This window comes from Rattus rattus, chromosome 17, assembly GCF_011064425.1.
Source record: "Rattus rattus isolate New Zealand chromosome 17, Rrattus_CSIRO_v1, whole genome shotgun sequence".
In the NCBI taxonomy this organism is placed as follows: Eukaryota; Metazoa; Chordata; class Mammalia; order Rodentia; family Muridae; genus Rattus; species Rattus rattus.
In genome coordinates, this window is record NC_046170.1 from 44,358,017 (window position 1) to 44,375,343 (window position 17,327).

The window sequence follows — 17,327 nt, forward strand, 5'->3', positions numbered from 1 at the left end:
CAGTGGCTCAAGTAATCTCAGCACTTGGGAGGCTGACGCAGGAGCGAGTTCAAGATCAGCCTGTTCTATAGGGTGACACCCAGTCTGGGAAACGAGATATATCCAGGATAACCTGACCTGGGCTCCAGGACAGCTCTGAGCCAGCATCCCAAGCTGAGCATTAGGGACAGCACATGTCCTTCAGTAGTGTGGCCCAGAGTGTCACATCTGCCTGGAATGTCCTTCCTTGTGCCGCGATACTTTACATTTTCAATATCTTAAGGATCTGTGTAGTCCTCCACGGTCTGGAATCTACTATGGACACTAGACTGACTTTGAACTCATGGAGATCTGTCTGCCTTGGCCTGCTGAGTGCTGGGATTAAAGGCCTGTACCACCTTTAAGTAGCTCTCCTCTGTCCAATTGTTCCTAAGACCAGAGAATGGGACCCAGTAGGTGGGGCAGCTGTAGGTTGGGCTTTGAGGGAGGCCAGCTCTCTGGGGAGGGAAGGTCGGAGTTTATTTCTCAGGAGTGATCTTGGAAGGAAGCAGGACCCAACAAGGGAGGTATTAAGACCCGGTAAAAAGCTGAGCACAGGGGCTGGGGATTTAGCTCAGTGGTAGAGCGCTTACCTAGGAAGCGCAAGGCCCTGGGTTCCGCCCCCACCTCCAAAAAAAAAAAAAAAAAAAAAAAAAAAAAAAAAAAAAAAGCTGAGCACAGTGGCCTATGCCTGTAATTCTACCACTCAGGAGGCTGAAGAAGAGGTTCACTTCGGTCTCATAAGACCAGAGCAAAACAGAAAAGGCCTAACGAAGAGAGTCCTCTCCTCTCTCATCCACTGCTAACTCTCCCTGTGGTTCCTCCCTGCTCGCCAGCGTCTGGACAGTCAGGCTCTGTCCTGGCTCCCCATGTTATCCCAACTGACTGCTGACTCGTCGGTCCCTGTGCTGCTCATGAGGCTTCCGTGCTCTGTGTGAGCCCCGAGTGTGCAGCACAGATGGATAACTGAGTGGGTCTGTGGAGACCAGGCCCGAGCGCTGCCCCTGTGGAAGCTGCTCAGACACCTGCATCTGAGCTGGGCAGAGAAGAGGGACATAGCAAGCGTTAACACCATTGACTGCTGAGCTTACCTGGGAGATACTGGGTTATGTGGGAATAGGAAAACAGAATGAGGTAACTGGAAAGATGGCTTGGCGGTTAGGAACACTGACTTCTCTTCTGGATAGACCCAGGTTCAATTCCCAGTCAACACGGCAGCTCACAGCCGTCTGCAGATCTGACACCCTCACACACATACATGCAAAACAGCAACATGTTTTTTAATGAAATGATTTATTATGAAATAAACAGATTAAAAAAACCAGAATGGCAAACTGAGCTGAGACAGCGCAGCAAGCTGGAACCACTGGTTCTGCTCTGAACCCGCCTGCCCCTCCTCCTTTCCGGAAAGGGTCACAGGTACTCTTCTCCCTTGAGAACTGGCCACCACTGACGCCCATGTAGATAGCAGGTCCTGTTTGCTAAACGTCAAACTGTCTTAACTGGAAACTTGTGAACTTTAGATTTACCTAAACAGGTAAAAACCTGTTTAGGGCTAAGGAGAATCTCTTTGGGGCGGGGATCAAAAGACCACCCTAAGACAATCACAACGCCCGACCATACACAAACCTTGAATATTTCTGATTGAAGCTGGGCCTAGTTAAGCAATAGCTAGAGGCTACTGCTGCATGCTAATTGAAGATGTTCCTTTATCTCTAAGGGCTGAGAACTTCTCGTGGAGGAAAGCTGAGGATCCCCTAACAAATTCAGTGTCTTTCAGGACTGCCTGTGTCTTTCTTATATATATCCACTTTCTGACTAGTAAGAGGTGACTAGGGAGGGCTGGGGTAATAGCTCAGTCAATGTGCATGCTGTGTGAGCATAAAATCACAGTTCTAGTCCTTAAAACTCACATTTAAAAATGTGACGGGCAAACTGCTTGGAGATCTTCAGTTTAGCCTGCCTGCTTTTCTGAGTTCTAACTCAAGCATGGTAACAGTCAAAATCCTAAGCATGTAAAATGCTCTGGGCTTTCTCACCCTCTGAAGGGCAGCTAACCAGCCCCAGGGGGCTGCTTGCTGACGTCTATTGTAGAGTCAGCCTGCTTTCTGGGACCTTAACTCAAAAGGCGTGTCTCTTTCTCCCTCTTACCCATCCCCCTGCCTCCAGCAGCAGCCAAGATTCTGTTTGCCCGCCCTTCTGGTTTTCCTCTTAAACTCTTTTTTTTTTTTTGGTTCTTTTTTTCGGAGCTGGGGACCGAACAGGGCCTTGTGCTTCCTAGGCAAGCGCCTACCGCTGAGCTAAATCCCCAACCCCCTCTTAAACTCTTAACACAGTGATCTAAGCAACGGCCAGAGCTCGAGTTCCCGTGCTGGAGACGGGCAGGTCCCTGGAGCTCACTGGCTTGCCAGCCTGTCCTACTTCCTTAGCTCCAGTGACTGAGAGACAGTCTTGGAATGCAGGGTAGGGAACTGGAGAGAAAGCGCAGCAAAGAGCAGTAGTGGCTCCGAGTTCCGAGTTCCGTTCCCAGCACCACACGGCGGCTTACAACCATCTGTGGTTCCAGTTCCATGGGGTCCGTCACCTCCTCCGGCCTCCCTGAACACCAAGCATGCAAGTGGTACACAGACATACATGGCAGGTAGAGACACCTACACAAACCTAAAACCAAACAGCCAGGCAGACAGTACCTAAGGGACGGCAGCTGAGGCTACCCTCTAGTCTCCTCCACACACGTGCACGTGAACCTGAACACATGTATGCATGTGCACATACATGAACATGCACAGGTGGCCCTGAGTCGGTATGGCGGAAGATACAGTCAAGGCCATGGTGGGCACAGAAGCTTGCTGTGGATGATGGGGTAGTAAGGTGGGTACAAGAGTGGTGTGGATCCCAGTAAGGACTGAGTGGAGGAGGTAGGTGGACTATGCAGGGGGAGGGAGAAGTCACAGCAGTTAAGGAGGCAGACACATGACTACCACCAAGCACTGGGGCAGGTGCTGCCTCTGGCCCTGGGAGTGTGATGGGTGCAGTTAGGGCAATGTCAGCTTCCTGTCAATCTGATTCGGGATCAGGACAGTGCTCCTTTGCCACCGAGATCCAAGTCAGTATTGGCTAAGAGAGCATTATCCAACAGCGTCTGGCCAGTCAGGATTCACAGTGTGGTCCTTTCCTGTGTAGGCCACTTCCATCTCAGCAAGCCCTGCCTGTTCATGTGTCCTGCACAGCTGTGTGGGCCAAACCCTGAGGTGACTGAAGCCAGGTCCTGTGCTGTGGCCAGAGCAAGAAGTCAGGCATGGCTGTTTCCCTTAGGATGGCTTTTCACAGAGCAGCCGTTCTCACCCTTCCTAATGCTGCGACCCTTTAACTCAGTTCCTTGTGTTGTGATGACGCGTCCCCCCAACCACAAAACTGTTTCATCACTGTAAGTTTTCCACTGTAATAAGCTGAAAACTGTAAATATCTGAGAAGCACTGCTGTAGTTAATTTTGCTGGAGACCTTCAGAACCTTCATCCAGAGCACGGACTTAGGCTTGGTCCTCTGCACTCAGAACAGAGCTGTTTGTGGATCATTTTGTCCTCTGAGGTATTTCTACAATACTTGGTCAGTAGACTTCTCTGCCTTCCTTAAGGTTTGAGCATAAATATTTACACAATACATTACAAAGCAGAAACCAAAGCTAGTTACTTATTCTGGGCCTCTGGTCCAAGCTGGCAGTCCTCAGCTGTCTAAGCCCTGCTGGCTCATGGCGGTGGTACTCCGCAGCCCCCAGGCTCTCCTTGAGAAGATGGTGTCAGCTGATGCAGTGACCTTCCATAGCTCCTCCATGCTCTGAGGTCTCTCCCTAGTGCTGTCCTGTTACGATCTTCTAAATGGGGCTGCTGATGGGGTGAGCAGGTGAAGGTGTTTGCTGCCAAGCCTGACACCCAAATTTGATTCCTGGGACCCGCATGCTGGGAGAACCAGACCCCGTGCCTTCCACACAAGCACTGTGGCACATATGCCCTTGCTTACAAATAAATAAGCTTAAAAACATCATTTAAATTATCCAACAAATTGGATTTCATCTTGTGGGTTGTTTTGGCAATGCTCTCAGCACATTATGACAACGTCCTATGGCCGGCCACAACCTGTAGGTTTTTAAACCTGTGTGCACAGCTTGCTGGACAAGACACTCCTTGGATGGGAAATATCAAAATTGTTCCTGTCACCGGAGAGTTCCCTTTAATGAATCTCAGTCTCTGAGGAGATGCTGACATCCAGGCAGGGGTGACATCACTGTAAAATGGCCTTGTGAGGGAGGTTACAGCTGCAAGTAGGTTTGGGGACCCTGTCAGAATCACCTGTGTGTTACCTAACAGCCAGTTACTCCTATTACAGAGGTGTAGTTTTGGAAATTCTTACAATGTGGATTTACACACGTGCCAGGCTGACAACAGAACCACTTTTCCACAGAGCCAATGGATAACAAGTGCACTCAGTGTCTTCATGAGTCCAAAAGGCACTTCAACCCCATTCACAGAGACAGTAAAATTATCAAAGTGGAGTGTGACCAGTAAACCAACAGCAGCAACCTGCAACAGGGGGGGAGCCCGGGCACAGCCCCGCACTCCGCAGGGCCGCTGCCTGCCCACAGACTCACTGCTCAAACGAGAAAGACCCCGTGGAACAAGAGTGAGCAGCCACGGGGTCAGCAGGTCCCGTGCCTTCGCACCGCCACTGTTCCTGCTCCTCTCTGGAGCTGACAGGGACTTCATTTGGATACCCTGGAAGAATTGATTTTCTTGATATCGGCGGGGCTTAGAATCAATGTCCCATTTCTAAATTTTCCAACTTGTGCAGCCCGTCCACTTGACAAAATGCTGGGAGCCGACTTCTTGGATCTCCTGCATTGAAAGCGAGAGAAAGGTGCGGGTGGTCAGAGCAGGAGCAGCCACAGCCTGTAGCTTCCTCCCCTGTGCAGGCCCCGCCACAGTTGCACGGGCCTCTTGCTTCAGGAAGGTGTAGAGCACTATATCCAGGGTGGCCCTTCCTCTCCACTCCGTTCCTGTCAGACGTCACGGCACTGAACTGACCCCTGGCTCACACCCCCACCCCCACTCACTCCCGCAGTATTGCCAAGTTCCTCTGGAGTCTTTTACAGGGCTCACCGGTACCCAGCGGCAATCTGTTTTCACAGCTGGGGCTTCTCTCACTGCCCCTGGGGGGCAGCCTGCTGGGCTGAGGGCTGGGGTGCCACGCACACTCAAGGCACCATGAGGGAACCAAGCACAAGGTATGGCCAGTGACAACCCGGTGACTGTGCCACTACTCACCTGTCCTCCTGACTTCTCCCTTTCCTCTTCTTTCTCTTGAAAATGTCTGTCTCCTGGGCCTGCATTACCATTTAAGATAATATGTCAGTAATGGATAATGAATAGTCAAAAACAGCGATGGGCTTGTGACAAAAGGCCATAGGAAGGCCATTTATTTAAAATGTTTCCAAGTTGGTATAAACATAAACCAGGGGCAGGAGAGATGGCTTACCAGTTAAGAGCACTGGCTGCCCTTCTAGAGGTCCCGAGTTCATTCCCAGCACCCGCACTGTGGCTCACAACCATCTGTAACTGTATTCCCATGGGATCTGAGGCTCTTTTTTTTTTGTCTGATGCCCTCTTGTGTCGTGCAGGCTTATATGCAAATACAGCACTCATATACATAAAATACATAAATAAATAATAATAAAAACCCACCAACCGCAGAGTCTCACCCGGAACCCTGTGACGGTGGCACATACATGTGATTCTACTCAGGCAGAGGCAGGAGACTGACAATGCTAAGCCAGCCTGTGCCACAGTGAGCCCCTTTCACAAAGACCCAAGGACCCGGCTGAGGTTTCCCTCACGGCCACACCCCTGGAGGACAGGGCTCCCTTGGGGCAACCACAGCTCACACTGTTGATGCCTCAGGCCTCCCTGCCTTACTCGAGACCAGGCGCCTCAGCTGGCCAGATGAAGCTTGGCTGAGATAAAGGGGGTGGGGAGGGCCCCTAAGGGGAACGTGTGGAGAGGAGCAGGCAGGCAGCCCTGAGGTAGCCAGGCCACACCTACCACTCTCTTTTCTTCTTCCACTGAGGTCCTCTTTTCTTTGATTTGCTCCTGCAAAACCTTGTAATTCACGTAAGTGTTTTTGGGAGGCTGAAAGGAAGGAATAAAGACATCATCAGTTTCTATTCTGTAATAATAAACAGTGGTCCCAGGGCCCTAGGGCTGTCCCCTCCCCCAGGCCTGGCCACAGCAGCAGCCCTCACCTTAGCCCCCAGCATGATGGCCCGCTCCCGCTCCAGGACTCTTTCTTTTCCTTTGCCATAGCCTGTGATCCCAAAGCGGTGTACTTCCAGACGAGCCTGTGGACGCACAACAGTCAGACCGCTGTGCCAACACCCCCACAGCCTCTCGGCCACACAGGCCCCACAGAGCTGCTGTGGCGAGGAAACACCACCAGGCTCTTGAACTGCTGCTCTCAGTGTTGCCTCTTGTCCACTCTCACGGCTGAAGCAATGGACTCTGCATGGACTGTGCCAGCACTGGGATTCAGGCAGCACCTGTACTCTGACTGGATGCTCTCCCCCAGCCCAGTGCCAGAGGGGCAGCCACTCAGAAGAAGACGCCTCTCCAAACATGCTGCCCACAGTGGGTCAGATGCAACGCTCAGTGGCTGTTCCCTCCTGCCCTCTTCTCAGGTGTCTTAGAACCTGGGGCATCGTGGACACATGCCCCTGCCTTTCTAACTTACACTGTGTTACTGTACTGCACTGCACAATCCTGGTGTTGGGAAGTGAACAGCAGTCACGTGAACGCTGCAAGACTAGGTCTGCCACATCCTCAGCCTAGTGTGCATTAGAGCTGTCAGCTCACAGTAAACTAAGGACAGCCTTAGAGAGGAACTAAAAGCTACCGCAGTTGCTTACCTTTTCTAGGTTAAATTCCTGAATACCCACATCTTTTTCAAGGACCTTTGTTTTATTCTGCAAAGAAAACAAGTATTTATTAGAACTACCAATGAGCCAGATACAGCAGCACACACCTGTAACCCCAGGAGAAAGGCGGCAGGAAGTGGCTACTCCTTTGAGGCCAGTCTGGGCTACACTGTGAAACCCTGTCTCAAAACAAACATCCCAACAACTATGATGTATGTGTATAAAATAAAATAAAAGCAAATACCCATTCCCTCAGAAAACAACAAATGTTGGCGAAGGTGTTGAGAAACTGAAACCTTGCACTCTAGGCACAAATGCTAAAGGGGCAGCCGCAATGGGCAGAGTGCCACCTCCTCAGAACAGTAAGGGCAAACAAAGTGTGCACACAGCTGAGCTGTCCTGCCCTGCCGGGGGCTTGCAAAGGTGTCTGTACACCGAGGTTCACAGTAGCTGCCTTCACAACAGCTCCAAGGGCAACCCAGATGTGTGCTGACGGATGCACAGGTTAAAATGTGGTTTATACTTAGCTTTTAAGGGGGATACCCTGGGTTGGGGTGTAGCTCAGTGGCAGAGCGCTAACCTTGTAAACATGAGGTTAGCACTAAATAAAGTGCTAACACAATAAAGCAGTGAGCAGAACATGACTTATACCACGTCATGAAGAGCAGGCGGGCACTGTGAAACAGACCAGTCACAGAGGGCAAGTAGTGCCCCATGCCACAAGGGGGGTTGGCATCTAAGGAGACGACTCTCCAGATGCTTGAGGTCTGGGGAGACTACTGTTAAAGACAAAAACGTTTGGCCAACAACAGTGACCACCTAATCCTAGGCCCTGTCTGTCACAGCAGCAAAAGAGCTGTGAATTCTATGCAGCCTCTAGGAAAGATGTTGGTCCCTGTGGTGGACGATGGGACCAGCCAAAGTGGCTGTCCTGCTTTCTCGGTCCCTGCCCTGCATAGGCAGGATATCCAGTCACAATGCAAACCCCATGTTCCTTGCTTTCTTCTCCATATGGGAGCATCATTCCTGGCTCAGTGAACCTGTCTGTGGCCTGCTGACTTGTTCCAGATCATTTTCTTCTGTGTGGCTTGGACTTAAAGACAACATTGCCAGCTGTAACTGCACACCTTTAATCCTAGCACTTGGGAGGCAGAGGCAGGAGAATCTCTGGGAGTTCAAGACTCGTTGGTCTACATAATGAGTTCCAAGATAGTCAGAGGTACAGAGTGAGACCCCGCCTTGGAAACAAAACAACACAACACAATACAACACAACCCCTGCCTCCAAGAAAAGAAGAAGTACCGTGAAGCAATGAGCTGAATCAGCTGTGGGAAAGGCACTTTCCACAGAGCCCAACGACCTGGGTTTATTCCCTGGGTCTGACGTGAAAGGAGGAAGCTGTCTCCTGGGTTACCCTCTGATCTCCATACAGGTGCACGGTAGCACCCACTACCACCTGCGCCAATACATAACAGGTAATAAAAACCAGGATAAGATGGGCTCACTTTGGCCAGTGTAAGGTGCATCTGGCAGAAGACTCTTCCTAAAACCTGACCCGGGAGCTCAGAAAAGCGCTCTGCGGTCAGGGCTTTGGGCAATGAGCTGGGGAGGTGCCTCCGACTCCTCCCACTGGTCTTATCAAAGACAAAGAGCCCACAGAACCTGTATTCTATCTCCCAAGCAGCAGCTAAGTGCGTAGCCTGGAAGCCAGAGAGTCCGGGTCAGAATCTGACCTTGCGCTTACTGCACGGTCAGGGTCAAGTTCTGCTTACAATGCTGCACACGAGAAGCACAGGTCCCATCAGCACACACCTCCATGACGGCCCGACACATGCAGAGGGACATGCCTGTCCCTGACATCAGAAATAACCACTATCTTAATAACCAAACTGTAAAGTTGTGCTGACAAGCGCTGAGTGTGCAGCGTGGTGAGTGTAGGAAGCGCACTTGACTGCAGGTCACCAAGACAACCTCTGAAGGCAGCTGGCTCCCCTGTGCCCAGAGACGGGGGTGGGGGTGAGAGGGTGGTCAGAGGCACCCGGTGAGGAACAAGCACCAGCACATGGAGAGCAATGCCCTTCCATCCCTCACCTCTATGTAGGCCAGGCTGTCCCTCCACTCAGAGATCCCCCTGAAGACGCACACACCAGGCCTTGCTTTGGTCCTTTTCACCTAGGTCAAGGGGCCTCGATTCCCAGGGTAGTGACAATGGAAACCAGGCAGCTTGAGAGGGGGGTGGGGGACAACCTCACTGACTGCCCTAGGAGCCATGTGCCACCCGAATGGACACACTCCCTTAAGAGCCCAAGAATGTCCTCCTCTCAGGAAGCTGCACCCCAGTTAAAGGACAGGCTTTCATCTGTGCCGTAAGCGCCACTCTAGGCCACCCCATTTCAAATCCAGGATGCTGAGTGGAACCCTCACTCACTTCGTTGGTTATAATTCATTTGCTACTCAGGGTCAGCACCCCAGTTCTGCCCTCTAACTCCTCTAAGAGATAGGAGAGAAAGAAGGATAAAGGAGGCAGGGAGCATTGCTCTCAATCAACTGACTTGCCAAATGTGCCTCCCAGTTTCCAGCCCGGCCCCTTCAAACATTTCCCTACCATCCCTCCCTCAGTTCCCCAACAGTCCCTTCTCCCAATTTTCCTAACACTAACAGCTCCAAACGATACCAACTGTTGTAGCCTATCTGCTCGGCTCAGCTTCTCCTGGCTTAACAGTCTCCTGACAATGTCTTCTGTACCAACTGCCTTCTCCTCTCACTCAGCTAACCCAATCCCCTTTAGAAACCTCAGCTCAATTTTTAAATTTCCTATCTTATTGCCAGAAATTCAAGAAGAGATGACACTATAGGACATAGGGTCAAGCAGTCTAAGAGTTAAGAATTCTTAAAGGGCCAGTTGGCTAGCAACTGGGGATCCTTTAAAAGCCCAGGCAGACCAGACAAATCCCACTACATTCCCCCATTTGCTGTGGCTTCCAAGTCTGCAGCCTTGAAGCTGCCCTGGGTGTCCCTGTAGCCACACTGCTGCAGTCAGTTTTGCTTTTCCATTCGGATGTCTGCTGTGATTTTCTGGTCTCTCAGAAGCATATTTACAACTGAGACAGAACCTAACAGCAATGCTTCTCTTCCCTTTAAGTGGGTACCACTTCCTGATCCTTTCATACTTCTCTTATATTTTTGGTTGTGAGCCTAGCTTTAATGGCTGAGCCATCTCTCCAGCCCTCTTTTATACTTCATTCTTGATGAAGTTGCTTAATCTGCACCCCAGCTATGCTTGCAGCCCTGACTTGGGCATGCAGGATTCGGTGTTTAACATGGTCTGTCTTAAAAGTCCTGCTCAAGGGCCTGCTGTCACTCTGCACTGTGGCTGGTCCAGTGTTTTCAGAATGCCTCCCCTACTCGGTGCTGGGCTTTATTAGTTTGGTGGTATCCACAGCTTTTCATTACCCGTGGAAATCCAAACAGATCCAGGTTCCCTACACAAACATCTGCTGACTTCCACTCTGATGTTAACTCATCCTTATAGTATATAGGCTGACTTGAGTTCAGTTTTTTCTTTTACCCAGTGTCGCTCAGATGCTGTTGTTCCTTTCTTGTTAACGCTCAGAAAATGGAAAGTTAACAGAGCACTCCTGGTCTATTGGGTGTGTGTGTTGTGTGTGTGTGTGTGTGTGTGTGTGTGTGTGTGTGTGTGTGTGTGTGTGTGTCTGTCTGTCTGTCTGTCTGTCTTTATGTCTTTATTCTTTATTGAAAGTTACCAGAGCACTATTAGTCCACCCCGGGGGCCTTTACTCTTTATTGCTCACACCTCTCCTTCTTTAAATCCTACTTGGCCAATCCTTTTGAATTTTCCTAAAAGCAGGCACAAACAACAGTGTTTAATGAGGTCAGGAAAGCAGGCCCTCTAGAATTTAGGATTGTCAGAAACCTTTTCTTTATGTCTTTAATTTTTACTTTGTTTGTTAAAATACTACCTTTCCTTTGTGTAACAAGCCCTGTAGGAGAATGACTTGAAGGCAAAATAACTAAAGTACAGTCCAGTTTGGGATCTACGTGATCCAGACATGAATCTTGCAGACTCTTCTCTACTGAAGTTGACTCTTTCTCTGCTTCCTTTGCTCGCTGGCTTAGACTGTAAGTCTGAATCTCCTTGTAATGTCTGAAACAAATTACTTCACTCTTGAGTAATTAATCCAATAGTGGGCTGTAGCCATTAACATCTCCCACTGATTTTTGAAAATCATTAACAGTTCACAACTGATCTGTACGTTCTGTGGTTAATTTTTTTTGTTGACTTATTTTCTCGCAAGTATCTGCATCAGAATCGGCCAACAAAACACCACGTATGTAAAGGTAAATGATGGACTGAGGGAACTGCCCGCAGATGACTTCTAGTGGCTGTTGCACAAAGTGTTGACAGAGTTGGACTATTCAACACTGCTGTGGAGGAAGTTCCCACTGACCCCTTACACAGGCTGAACATTATTATTCAAAGGCACCGTGAGGGCAGTTTCTCCTCATCCTGCTCTTGCAAGGAAATAGTAAAAAAGCAGTCTTTTGAATCAATTATCACAGGCTACGCCACAGGTAATCAAGGAAATAAAAGAATTCCAGGTTCTCACTGGCTGGATTATTCTATCCACAGCTCTCAAACCTGTTAACATCCTCATTTCCTCATTTCTTATAACAAATACAGGGGATGATGGCACGGGCTGGGAAACTTTCCTATGTGTTCAGCCTCAAAGGCCACCGTTCTGCCTACACAGGCTTGTTAGTCAACCATTTTTTTTAAAGTTTTATTTATTCCTGTACTTCATGAATACAAATGCTCTGTCTTTGTGCACATCAGAAGATGGAATCAGATCCCATCACAGATGGTTGGGAGCCACCATGTGGTTGCTGGGATTTGAACTCAGGACCTCTGGAAGAGCAGTCAGTGCTCTTAACCGCTGAGTCATTTCTCCAACCCATTAACCATTTTAGGGATAGGGCTATTGGTTTAATTTCAGCAATATCAGACCACTCCCCCCACCCCCACTCATAAATTTGAAGACTCAATCCCTACTGTGTCCTGTTTTTGAACAACCTGCACTCTGTGGTTGTTCTGGGCGACATTTTTTAATACTGTTCCCAGAAGCATCTTCCATTTTACCCCTTATTTTAGGGACTGTCACTAGTATTGATGGAACATTAATCTGAGTTCCCCACTGTTGTAATAAGTCTCATTCCCCTAAATTAATGGCTATGCCAGCCACATAAGGCCTTAACATTTCCATCTGGCCTTCTGGCCCCACACATTTGACCCATCACAAACTGTTTTATCTGAGATAACTTTTTCAGTTCCTAGAAACTGGGTATAACTGTGTGAAGTGGCCATTCTGAATTCCAAGGTTTTTGTGAAATGATGACATAATACAGCTCATGTCCACCAAACCTCCTACCTCAATGTTATTCACTTGCAACGTTATTTTGGCCTTCTATCATTAACAACTGTTTGCCAACATACACGTTTTCCTGTACTTCCAAACCCTCCTGATCTTACTGCTCAGCAGCTCTGCCCTTGATATAGGGAACAGTAACAGCTTGCATCTCTTTTTACATAAGTCATTACTTTAACTTCTCCTTTGAAACCATCTATAATTCCTGGATAAACCATGAGTCAAACTCTTCCTTCCCAAGGTCATCCCTACTGTCCCTGTGGGCAAAGGACCACAAACTCCAGTAGTTACCTTAGAACTCTGAATTTTGGGGGACAGTGTAAGGTAACTACTGTCATAGCTTCCCATATACTTGAGTTTTGCTTTGTTTCGGTTTGACTGGAAGGAACTCATCATGCACTTCAGGCTAGCCTGGAGTTCTTTTTGATTTTGTTTGTAACCATGGCTGGCCTACGCCTTGCTATGTAAGTAAGGCTGGATTCACTTTGTGATGATCCTCCTGAGCTTAGGGAAGACCAGTGTAAGGTATCACACCTGGCTGTCTTCATGAACTTTAAAGAACACAGTCCTCTGCTCTAAGACCTGGGAAGGCTGGCTTCCCCAGCTCTCACATGTCCTCTCAGGTCTCTGTCCCCTCTGCCCTACTCCTGCTGGTCTTCCAGTTCTTTGAATCAGTCAGGCATGCAACAGGGTTGGCAAGGCTGTTTCTTCACCTGCGTCTGTGGTGTGCCTCTCCCTCAATACTGAGCATTATCTGCTTGGGCCTCACTTCCCTGACCACAATACCTAGAAGGGGCAGAGGCGCGCATGCACATGCACGCACACACACGCTTTCAAAGGGCAGAGAATGGTTGAGGATTTGGCTCAGTGGTAGAGCACTTGCCTAGCAAGCGGAAGGCCCTGGGTTCGGTCCTCAGCACCGAAGGAAAATAAAAAAAAAAAAAAAAAAAAAGAAAGAAAGCCGAACAAAGGGCAGAGAATATTTGGACAAGTGAAAAATATAATCAAGTTTAACAAGTTCAAAACATAGAGGTTCTTGAGACAATCCAAGTACAAGGAAATACTCATGAAGAGGTTAGAGAGGCATTGTTAATGACGGATGGGGAAACCCAGATTCATACAACGCCAGCTCTTTCCCCCACTGTATTAATAGACAAGCTTTCCACTCTAAGAAGAGGGGCAAGAGTGAGATAAAAGATGCTGGAGCCTGAGAGACTTGAGGCGGTAAGGAAGGGCGCAGAGACAGATCGTGTTAGTCTTGAAACCTGTTTAACACTGAGAATAAGTTTTTGTGCTTTCCCAAACCTTGGCACACTAGAAAAAACAAATTCTCGTGGGCTCCTAAAATAAGAGGAGATGGCCAAGGGCCATTCTTCAGTCCTGCTATGACAGGCCCCACTGCTAGTATCTGGTGCTTGAGCAGGAAGCTTAAAGCCTTAAAGTAAGAACAGGTGTGACTGCAGCCTGGCGTCCTAATGAGCCAAGGAGAGCTGTGAGCAAGCCAGGTATGACATGGCACTCAGACTCAAGAACACTCATGGGTGGTTCGCGGTTTGCAATACTGGGTATAGAGTCCTGGAGCTCCTGAATGCCAGGCAAGTGCTGTAATCACTGAGCCCCTCCGTCCAAGTGATGCTGTTTAAAACAGTGCGAATGTGGTAAACAAGGGCATAAACACTCACTCATGCGTACATCCCTGAAGAACAAGGCTCACTTCTAGCTATAAAAAGACAATGGCCATGCCCTAGTCTCAGAAGCCTGCTTATGGGACCTTGTCTGCAGAAAGGATCTTAGAGAGCAGTTAGGGGTCTTGGTGGTGAGGCGCATCCTAGATGGAGGGGAAGCCCTAAAACCAATGACAGGTAGGTACCCTGAGAGACAGGACAGGAACAGGCTTAGACTCACAGGGTTAGCAAGCATGGGAAGGCAAGGCACAGACTGCAGTCACACAGCCATCAACCAGGGGTGCAGAGAGCCCCCCTGGCCAGAGGAGCTTCTCTAGTCCTGGAGCCCTGGAAGGGAACCCGACCCTGCCAAGCCATTTCTTTTTTTTTTTGATAGACAAAAGTTTATGGGGCATGAGGAAGGCTAAAGAATGGAGTAACTCCGGTTGGGGATTTAGCTCAGTGGTACAGCGCTTGCCTAGCAAGTGCAAGGCCCTGGGTTCGGTCCTCAGCTCCGGGGGTGGGGGTGGGGGGACAAAAAAACAAACTGAATTTGAGGTAAGATTTACAAGTTATCTGACAGAGAGTGCTGCACAGGAAAATAATTACTTTTCAACCAGATTGCGAGTTCACACAGCGAGGGCTGGTGTACACTTTGGTCAGTGCTGTCCTAGAATAGCTGTGACAATGCTATGTCTTAAAGTAGCTGCTGTCGAACGGCAGGAGTGGCAGAGAGAACTGCTTTTCTTCTGAGCACTGACAGCCAAAGGTTATTAGGTAGGAAGACAGCTAAGCAGGCCTGGTTTTATCAAAGCCTGAAACCTCCTTTTGGAGAGGTCAGGGTCTCACTATGTAGACCAGGCTGGCCCTGAATTCACAGAGACCCACCTGCTTGTCTCCTCCTGAGCGCTGGGATTAGAAGTGCGATCGTATGCCTGGCAAGCCCTGAAGCTCTTCTTAAGACAGCCTTGGCTCCTTGATTTGCAGGTGGCTACCTCCCAAGTACTGAGCAAACAATACTTGGCTGACAAGAGTATTTCCGTATACCTAAGGCCTCAAGGTACTAATGTCATAAATTTACCTACCGAGCACTAATGAGATTTCTAGTGCTCACTTTCCTCTGGGGAATCGGGTTTGGCAACCTTAGTCAGTTGGCCCGAATGGTGGGTAAGAACCAAATGCTGGGGCCTGAAGGTAGCCCTGGGGCCCCGGGCACGGCCTGAGGTCACCGTGCACCGCACCCTTACCACACAGGCACGAGCCAGCCGGTCCATTACCTTTGCCGGTTCATCTTCCTCTGACTTTGGTTTTCTTTTTTCACTTCTGCTGTGGAACTCTACCACTTCCACTAGTTTGCTGTTGTTCTCTAGGGGAAAGAGGGAGACTGCAGTCGTAGCAGTGGGGACTTCTGAAGGGGCAGCGGGAGCTGACTGCAGTTCTTCCCTGAGCTCCTTGAAAAAGCTGGAAGCGCTCTTCCTCTGGCCTCGCCCAGGAGACGCAGGCCGGGGAAGCGGTTCTGTTGCTCCGTCTGCCACCGTCTCCGAGTCTCTCTTCTTTTCCTTCTTCTTTCTGGTCCTTTTCTGCTCTGTTTCACCTTCTGTCTCTCCTGTTTGTTTCAACATTAAAAAAAAAAATTTTTTTTTTTTAAAAAAATAGCTTTAGTTAACACTAATACCAAAGGAATGCCACTGCCCATGACCCGGACACAGGCATCCATTCTTAGACCCAAAGAAACAAAGTGCATGGGGCCAGGTCTCATGGCTGCAGTTTGAGCCCCAATACCCACAAGGCGGAACTGACCCGTGAGTGTTTTTTCATTGCGTGTGGTGGATGGAGGTGGCACCCACCCACCCACATAGATAAAAATAAAAATGTAACTTGAAAAAAAGTTTTAGAAATCAAACTCCTTCCTTTCTTCCTTCCTAGGTGGCTGTGTACATCTCTGATCTTTAGTAATACAATTAATTGCTCTAGTCCTCACACCTGCTCCTTACTCGGTGCCATCGTGCCATAGTTCCCAGGACCGTAACTGGCAACGCCATCATTCTTTGTATTAAAAGCACTTGACTCTACACTAGCATTTTTTTTAAACCACACTGCAGGGTTATAGGTTCATGTCTGGGTTCTTCCTGTTTCCTTTCCATTTTAAATTTAAAGGGAAACACAGCTAGACGGCTTTAATTTAAATACCTCTACTTTCTACTAAATTTCTTATCTTCGGTTTGTTTCTTCTGCTCAGACTCTCGACAGTGACCTGAAATTTGAACCAGAATTCTGAGCCTCATGACTCACCTACAGTGTGGGCACAAGAGCTTTCTAAACACTAGCTGTGTACTCAATAACGTACTTGTGGCCATTTTAACTCGGCCAGTATGGATATAAAAATGAGTAAGAAGAATCCGGGTGACTTGAGCGACTATCTTAATAAATTCAAGCGCATGTGGATATAAACTTTATCTATGATTTAAAAAAAATTAAGTCTTAAAACTTGTAAAAGTCGGAGGCCAAGTGCTGTCTGTCCTCCACTCCATGGACACTGAGAACCTAAAACGGACAAGTAAACTCGGCTCAGAATGTCACATCAGGCTCTAGATCTCGAGACTCGAGCTCTTAAGGGGAACCTTTAATATATTTAAGGTTGCTCTAACAGTTAATGAGGGAAACACACAAAAAGCATGTACACCTGGAACGTTCTTCCGAGTTCTAAGCTTTTTTCTTTTTAATCGTCTAAGTGAGCTTGGAATTTTGAGTAACCACTCCAAAATAAACACAATTGAGCGTTTGCTACGTGTCTGGTTCTAAAAGTCAGGCAATCTGCGTGAGCACTTCAGCCTGACTTTAGTATCCAGCTCTGATTTTTCTTTCCTGCACAGTGAGAAGGAGAGCGAAAGGTCGGCCAAGAAGTAGGTGAAAAGGTCTCGGAGAGGGAGGCGCTGCAGGAAAGAGCCCGCCGGTCGGCATGGCTCCAGGAAATCTCGTAGCCCGTGGTCCCGCCGCCTTCGGATGCATCTCGCTGCCTTTGGCCGCCTCCTCCCAGGAGATACGCTCACCCAGGTCGTAGAGGGTCCGCAGCACGGCGTCCAGGAGCGCCTCCGAACCAGGAAGCTCAGCGGAATCCGACTCTCGCTCTGCCTCCATTGGAATCAGCACGGACCCCAGGAGCCAGCACACAGCCCACCACTTCCGCTTCCGGCGCGGCTTCTGCGCATGCGTCACGGGCCCAGCGCGGGCCTCGGGCC

At 49.0% G+C, this 17,327-nt stretch overlaps 1 protein-coding gene across 1 annotated transcript; it reads right to left on the minus strand.

Moving 5' to 3' along the window:
- Positions 1-4,060: 4,060 nt before the first annotated feature.
- C17H1orf131 (chromosome 17 C1orf131 homolog) lies at positions 4,061-17,309 on the minus strand. The gene is made up of 7 exons (XM_032887319.1): positions 17,139-17,309; positions 15,366-15,694; positions 6,972-7,028; positions 6,312-6,407; positions 6,112-6,198; positions 5,338-5,396; positions 4,061-4,908 (listed from the first exon to the last, which is right to left on the minus strand). Exons 1-7 carry the CDS (start codon positions 17,224-17,226, stop codon positions 4,776-4,778), a joined length of 849 nt encoding a protein of 282 aa, XP_032743210.1. The 5' UTR covers positions 17,227-17,309; the 3' UTR covers positions 4,061-4,775.
- Positions 17,310-17,327: the final 18 nt, after the last annotated feature.

Bases quoted from the DNA above. Each gene is read 5' to 3' on its own strand.
- C17H1orf131 (XM_032887319.1), bottom strand. From the start codon at position 17,226: ATGGAGGCAGAGCGAGAGTCGGATTCCGCTGAGCTTCCTGGTTCGGAG. The intron at 6,199-6,311 runs GTGAGGGCTGCT...CCTTCCTTTCAG, and splicing joins CCATCATGCTGGGGGCTAAG to CCTCCCAAAAACACTTACGT. The intron at 5,397-6,111 runs GTAGGTGTGGCC...ATGGTAATGCAG, and splicing joins TGGAAGAAGAAAAGAGAGTG to GCCCAGGAGACAGACATTTT.